Source organism: Scleropages formosus, chromosome 13 (assembly GCF_900964775.1).
Source record: "Scleropages formosus chromosome 13, fSclFor1.1, whole genome shotgun sequence".
Lineage (NCBI taxonomy): Eukaryota > Metazoa > Chordata > Actinopteri > Osteoglossiformes > Osteoglossidae > Scleropages > Scleropages formosus.
In genome coordinates, this window is record NC_041818.1 from 17,713,492 (window position 1) to 17,721,149 (window position 7,658).

The 7,658-nt window shown below is 40.4% G+C and overlaps 1 protein-coding gene across 3 annotated transcripts in view; it reads right to left on the reverse strand.

The window, feature by feature from the left end:
- The window catches only part of ebf1a (EBF transcription factor 1a), a 133,541-nt gene extending 130,612 nt beyond the window's left edge, over positions 1 to 2,929 (reverse strand). For all 3 annotated transcript variants that reach the window (XM_029257241.1, XM_029257240.1, XM_029257242.1), the window contains exons 1-2: positions 2,179 to 2,929; positions 956 to 1,112 (exon numbers count right to left, since the gene is read on the reverse strand). In XM_029257241.1, coding sequence (XP_029113074.1) covers positions 956 to 1,112; positions 2,179 to 2,312 — 291 coding nt within the window. In that variant the 5' untranslated portion in view covers positions 2,313 to 2,929. The remainder of the gene's footprint in view (positions 1 to 955; positions 1,113 to 2,178) is intronic.
- Positions 2,930 to 7,658: the final 4,729 nt, after the last annotated feature.

Genomic DNA, 7,658 nt, shown 5'->3' on the forward strand with positions numbered 1-7,658 from the left:
GATGTTATTATAAGAAATAAAAAATAATACGGAGACTCGACGACCACCTTTACCTTATCCATTGGTGGGAAAATATTTTCTACCAGATTAGGGTATGGGGTACGTTATTGATGTCTATTAAATAAATGTAAATAAACACTGATCCACAAGTAGTCCGATAATACAGTTAAAGAGCCATTTTTTTACAAATGTAATTAGCATTGTCATATCACAATTAGGTTGTCGGTCCTTACGAAAAGGAACAGATCAACAAACTGACAAAATGTGAAATATTGCCAAGTGCACTTAAAAAAAAAATAAACAGATAGGATCACAGAAGTCTCTCACAAAATTACAGAACAGCCCAAGTGAATTTTAGTAACTGATAAAAATGACAACTAATTCAACTGCATTAGTAATAATAATGAAATGTTATTTTTAATGTAAATGGAAACAAGTGCTTAAGGTCTCCCAAGATAGACTATGAAAATGTGTAACTGTTTTATCGAATGAAGAACGTGAACTGGTATAAAAGCTAAAACTGTGTTGGAGATAAATATAGAAACGTAAGATATGAAAAGCAACAGAAGGACTTAAAGACTTTGCGCTCCATCACAGATTCATCTCTCGCAGTAAATATAAGCACAAAAAGACTGCAGTGTGTGTGTATATGGAACATAGCGGAGGGAAAGATGACCAGATAGAAACAGCACTGTAAAAACTCTTTAAACTGTGAAGAAAATACAAAATGCTTTGAGGTGATCATTTGATTTGAGGTAAGAAGCGGAATGTGAGTGGACTGTCCATGCAGGAAACAAGATACGCTGCATTAATATGCAATGCAATGTAATTTTTCATTGAAAAGTGACAAATGTTTCAGTTTTGCCAAAAAAAAACCAGAAAAATTAATCGCGCATCTCCGACCTCCCTTCTGATGTTGCTGTTAAATATTTAAAAAAGTGCACGTGCGACTGACCCTTTCCTTCTCCACGAAGCCAACGAAAGAGGTCCTCTCGATCTCCACGGGCTGTCCCTGCCGGTCGTACAGCGCCAGCACGAAGTGGAAGAAGTTGGACTTGCGCAGGTTGGACGGCGGCTGCTTCTCGAAGTGCGCGCGGGCCAGACCCACTCCACTGGGGACAAGATGATCACAGTGAACCGGGTTACAGTCGTGGAGGAGAAGTAGGACAGTCACTGTGGTGCGCTGCACTGTTATGGAATATTCCCCGCGACCATCACAGCTATTTTACACTATTTGATCAATTACTAATTATATCCTCCTAACGCTATATATTTTTTTTTTCCAGAAAAAGTGACTTGTTAATGTCACGACTGAGCAGTGGATGGATGTCTGGATGTCTGTCAGCTGTTGTTCACCAGTACAAAGTGTGCTGGACACAATTTCTCATCAGTCCACCGACCCTGGTTTACCGTTTGCATAAAATTAGTTCATTTTGTCAAGCTTGAACTTATTAGTAAAAATATTTTCTAACTTATTTATGACAAATTTACATTCAAGGGAAATGGTTACACCGGATTTACAGTAGAAAACATGATCGAGACACCATGTTTTACTTAAGTTATTAATATTATAAACGCAGCGCTTATATTTACTTTGTGAAAATATTGACTGAGCGAAAAAATATTGAGAGATGTACTGAATTGTCAAATAATGCAACTGCTTTACATAATGAATAGTGATATAGCGAATACATATTTATTACACATGTATGAACAGTTGTAAATATCCCTCATTCAAGAAACGGACAAGCCACACTTCACCAATTGTATTGAAAACGCTATTAAAATAGAAATTCCCGTTTTTAGGCAAACAAGTAGAGTTCCTAGCATCTCATTTGCATATACTGAAAACGACATTATTATTTACTACACTCGTAATTATTCACCGCTGCAAAGTCATTCCTTATGAACTCTGTAATGAGTCTTGGCATACACGTACTTTAGTAATAGTTTGTCTTAAACACAAATCTGAAGCAGCAGTGATCATTGCTTCGTTACAGTGTAGCGAAAAAGTGGTTACAAATGACCCTCTTGCCTTATGAAGGAAGACTTACGTTTTCTAAGGAATATTGTGAAATATTGTAAAGGGGACTAGTTAGAAGGTCAGTGGAGCAGCCCATGATGATGATGATTGGGATGATGATGATCACGATCACGGTGATGCTGTCTCCGGCTTACCTCTGAGCGGCCGTGTTTGCATCCAGCACCCCGGCTCCCTGCATCCACGTCCGAACTGCGTTCATCCCGGATCCGATGGGCTCTTCTTTCATACTACTTCCACTCCTTTGGATGCTCTCCTGAATCCCAAACATGAAAACAGCCTCTTTTTTCCCTCCTGTCACTCTTTCTGTCTGATGTTCTCCTCCTTCCCGCCCGGCCCCGTCGCTTCAGATAGTCGGTGAACGATCAACCGAGCGCGGACGGCGCTCTCTGAGTCGAGTCACTTGTTATTCTTTCAAAAACACAGGTAAAAGGGAATGCAAAGTATGAGAGGAAACACGAGCTGTCAGAATCCAGGTTCGGCTGTGCGACGCAGGAACACCACAAAATGAGAAGAAGAGAAGTAAACCGCAAACGAAGAGAACCTCACTGGAGGCTTGCGATGTCCCTTTTGTATAAAGAAGGAGGCTTGGTTGAAAAAAAAAAAAAAATCAGCTCTGATCTGAATTTAAGAAACAATAGGATCAACGAAACCTTTCAGTCAGGGCAAGATCAAGTGTCATCATCCACTGACAAGTTTTTTTTGTTGTTGTTGTTGTTCTTCTTCTTCTTCTTCTTCTTTTTCTTCTACAGTCTTTTTTCCACCCAAGATCTTTCTCCTAAAATCAAATGAATGAGAAATCAAGAAGAGGAGGTGGACCCTTGTGGCTGGAGATCCCGAGCTGCTCCCCTTGTTAAAACGGGAGTGATTTGTGTCCCTTCCCTAAGGAATCCGATTCGACTATCTGTGGGAGCTAAAACACAAGCACACTAACCCCAGAGGGAAGAGGGAGTGTCCGCGGGTGGGAGCCCGTCCCCGAACGCCGCGGAGCTGGAGCGCCCCTCCGCTCTCTGTCCAACCAGGGCTCGAGCCGCTCCGTTACGTCGTTCAGACCGCCCCTTTCATTTAACGAGCCGTGGCGCTGCGAGCAAGAGAACGGCGGAAAAAAAGAGAAGAGACTTCCTCGCGCCCAGATGTCAAAGAGCTTACTTGACTTGTGATGCAAAAGGTCTTGTGAAGCTTTGAGGGGAGATGCAATTAATGACAGCTGAATAATTACAACAGCGTATCTGCTTATCGATTGTACAGATGCACTACAGGTAACATCATCACAACATCACTGCAACACATCAACAGCATCACCATCACATCAGCAGCAGCAGCGCCGGCGCCGCCTGGCAGGACTGACTGTCACGAGTGTGATTGAAGGCAGTCCTCTCTCTCTCTCGACTCATTTACCTCTTGGGAAGCCTTTTTCTTACCTTCGTTTCCGCTGTTTCTGGAGAATGGAGCCACGAGTGGGCGTAAATAACACTTCTTCAGTTCTACGAGTTTCGTGATCGACAGGTCGTTTCTTTTATCGGCTGTTGTGAAGGCATTCTTCTTGCTTGTTTTACTAAAGCGGTAATTTCGCGACATTAAATTACGAGATGGCGAAACGCGAGCATGCATGCATCCATAATCGTTTTAACTGGCATATTAAACGACGTCTCCCCAGAAACGCACAGGTTTTTGAATATATTTGCAGCTTTGGTCATTAGCAATTTCATTTACATGTGTCGGACGTGCTCATTTTGATTCAGCTTTCATATTTTAGTTGTAAACCAGCATATGTAGGCTAACAAACAGCAGTAGCGTCTACAGCGAAACCGTTACGTACTGTAAACTTGAAGCCCCGTTCCTTACATCAAATGTTTCGGCATTTTTGCCGATACTTTGCGTACTTTATTTCGCGCACATAATTATTTAAATAGGAGACAGAATACGCGCACGGAGGGGACGCAGATTTCGAGGTCTCGGGATTCGCCCCGAGCCAGCTCGCGCGAGCGCACGCAATCAATCAAAAACGTGTCAAAGTTTCGGCTCGTGACGCTCTCGGCGGGAACAGACGCGCCCTTGTCCTGAGCTTGAGAAAATAATTGTATTGCTAAAAAGTTTTACTTTCGTCTTTCCCTTCACTGCTTCATTGCCACGAGTTTTACAAAAACGTACTTTTATTTATTTATCCGTACTTCTTTGGTGTATTTGTAACATCTGTTGAATAATTGGAAAATATAAATATACGGAAAAATTACGAATAAATACTGAGTGATAAATACAATTTTCTCTTGGGGGGAAATGTAAGATAAAGATTTCGAAAGGTTTGATCAGTGTTGCTTATTTCACAATGCCGTTCAATAACTTCAAAAATAATGTGTGCCTTTAATGTGGTTCCGGAATACATTGTTGTAGAGCTTGGAGCGAATCCCTGAAACAGAGACTATTCAAAATCCCCGACGCTTCGTTTAATTCATCTAAAGATAAATTATAATGAACACCTAACGTTTCATACTTCAAAAACATACCACAAAATTTAAACACCAAATGAGTTTTAAAATAAAAATTTAATGACAATAACTACAATTATTAGATTAAAATACCAATAAAATAGACTGGTACCCTGCTTTTTTCTCCTTTCATCATTTTTACCGGAATAGCCGTTTTATTCATGCTGTACATACATCATACAGTTCTATGAACGGCAAACATTGTTTTATTATGAGTGACTAATTTTCAGTATCTGTATAGTTTAGGTGTTTAGTTGATATTACGCTGCTTACAGCTTCTATGGCGCAAAAGTCTTAATATGAAAGCAAATTAATATTGTATATAATTTGTTTTTTATTTTTCTAAGTTTTTATAACAAGACATTTATCCAACATTAAGGATTCAATGACGGGATGCAAGGATTCTCTGAAAACTTCAGCTTTTGAAGGGTGTTTGAAATATTTCACAAGGATAAATAAAAACAATTCTATCGTTTCGACTTTTTTTTTTAGCTTTTTTCGATTTCTTTAATAAAAAAACCATCATAACTTCTTAGTAATCCTTTTTTGAAACTCAAAGCTATTTTTACACTCTCTAGCATTAAGGAGATTTTACAAATGCCCTCATTAAATTTCGTCAAATTTTCCATTATTCACATTAGAAAAAATAAAGAGGAAAAAGCATGAAACAAAAAGATCATCCCGAAAACGCAAAGAACAAGATACGCATACATATGACAAAAAAAAAAAGGAAGCAGGAGCCGATGTCTAAGACGGAATCGTGAGCAAACAGAAAAAAAGACAAAAATAGAGATAATTAGTCGTAATGACGATCAGGAGGAATGCAGATGGCCAGGCGTGTGGAGAGACGGAAAGGCCGGTGGAAAAGTATTCGGTTAGATAAATTGTTGTGTGCAAGTGGGCGCGCGCGCACGCACGCACGCACGCACACACACGCACACACACGCACACACACACCGGAGCAGGACCACACTGCCCAGACTGTCCTTCACCACAACCATTTGATTTCCCTTTGCTTCTAAGCAGTGAGCTGCCAGCCCTGAATGACAGACAAACAGCAGGCCGAACACACCCCCCCCCCCACCCCTTGGGTTCATAGTATTTTTATCCCTGGCTGGATTTGGAGTCCTGGTTGAGATGCAACAGCTATAAAAAGCCCCCCCAGAATTCAATAACAAAGATATCTGCAGACAACTCGGGCTTGATGATTTAACGCTGTAAGCACGGTTGGGTCCGGTGTGTGCCCATCCACTTGGGCTCTTAGTAGCCCACAACCCAGAGCACTGCTGGAAAACAGGGCTTGTCATAACCCTAGTGACTTGTCAACAAGCAATAAAATTTAAAATGCCAATGAATCTTCTCCATCAGTAATAAAGGAGGATATGCGCAAAACCATTTTACTGTGTTCACCTGTAGGAATCTGTTGCATGAACATTACTGTTTACATCACATATATTATATTATTCTGTGATCTCATCGCACACTGCCAACCCGAACTTGGAGGCTGCACTGCAACACTTCTGTTTCCACTCTGTATTCACTAAGGGTCTCCCTTGAACAACTAGGCGAACTGGGAGAAAAGGAGGAAGACCTGCTCAAAGGACACACAGAAAGAGACCATGGCACCAGGGCATCTGAGCATCCATTGTTCCCCACAACACCCCCATGTGAGATTCCAGGAGATGCTGGCTCTTTCGAGGACGCATTAGAAGCTCACAGAGGTGTGCATAATACATTTCTGAACATTTTCAGTAACTCTCCTGAGGCAATTAAACCCAGCGCTCCCAAAATTAAAGGCCCACGTCCACACTGTCAAGCAGCGAGAAGTAATTCTACTGCTCTTCTTGTAAACTGGTCTTCTATTAATGGAATTCCATACCTGGATATACTTTTTTTTTTTTTTTTTTTTTTTTTTTAAATTTGCAATGCGTTTAACGGCCTGTTTTTCTGCATTAAAACAATCTTTCTTTCCTAATGACTGCAATGTGGAGGAACCTCAACAGAACAAAAGGATAAAACAGACATTGTTGAGAGATGTGCAGAGAGGAGATCTCAGACGCTACATCAGTCTGCTCTTTATTCTTCTGACGATTGCTTTTGTAAGAAGTCTCCAAATGACGCTGTTCTGAATTAAGCCTCTCCTCTTTCATCCATATATTTGAAATGCGGAATTAATTAAATAAACAGATGCTCATATAAATCACAAGATTACGTTGGTTCTTCAGTAATAACCTTATATATTAGTTGGAGAATCGTAAAAACATCCAGTCCATACAATGGTGCACACTTCAGAGGCAAGGTATTAATTTTTATACGTCGCTCACACCTTATGTTAACCAAGCTGTTGTTAAAATTCATTATATATCATATATTTCCGGTTATATTTTTAACCTTTACTGTTTAACTCTTTATTTATATATGGAAAAAAAGTCTCAGATTTAATCTTGTGATTGGGGAAGGCCTAAGAATAAGATTAATTAAATGCTCGTTCAGTCATGTTTTCTTCTAACCGGCCAGTTATGATAAAATCATAACTTGAACGCGTAAACATGAGTTACTGTTATTTCCTGTGTTTCTTATTTTAATGTGTTTTTTTTAATGCTAAATTTCCCACAACCTCTACCTTTTCACCTGCTAGAATCGCTACTCTCCCGCCAAACAGTCCGTCTCGCGGTCGCGCGAGTCCGCAAGTCCCGCCAACCGTGACGCAATCGCGCCCTCTCGCGACCGCGCACGGCGGAAAAGTCCGAGCTCGAGGTGCGAATTTGGAGCGCGTCTCAAGGTCGATGTCTTTACTACTACAGCATATTTCCGCCTGAATTCTTTAAACGTTGTGGTACTTGAGAAAAAAAGGGCAGGAAATTCAACAAGTTTAGTAAATTTGTTTATATATTTTTTAATAACATCGTGCTGGTAGATTTTTTGCAGTACTTAAACTTTCCACAACAATTTATTTCCAAAATGACTCGAAACGAATCCCGTCGTAGATAATTTAACAATTTTCTTTGAGTTTGGATAATCACACGTAAGCGAGAAGCTGGGCTATATAAGTAAAATGTCACTTATTCTGCGCATTCTTTTCATTGTAAGGCAACAGCGACGTCTGATGGTGACTTTAGAAAAGTGCAGCC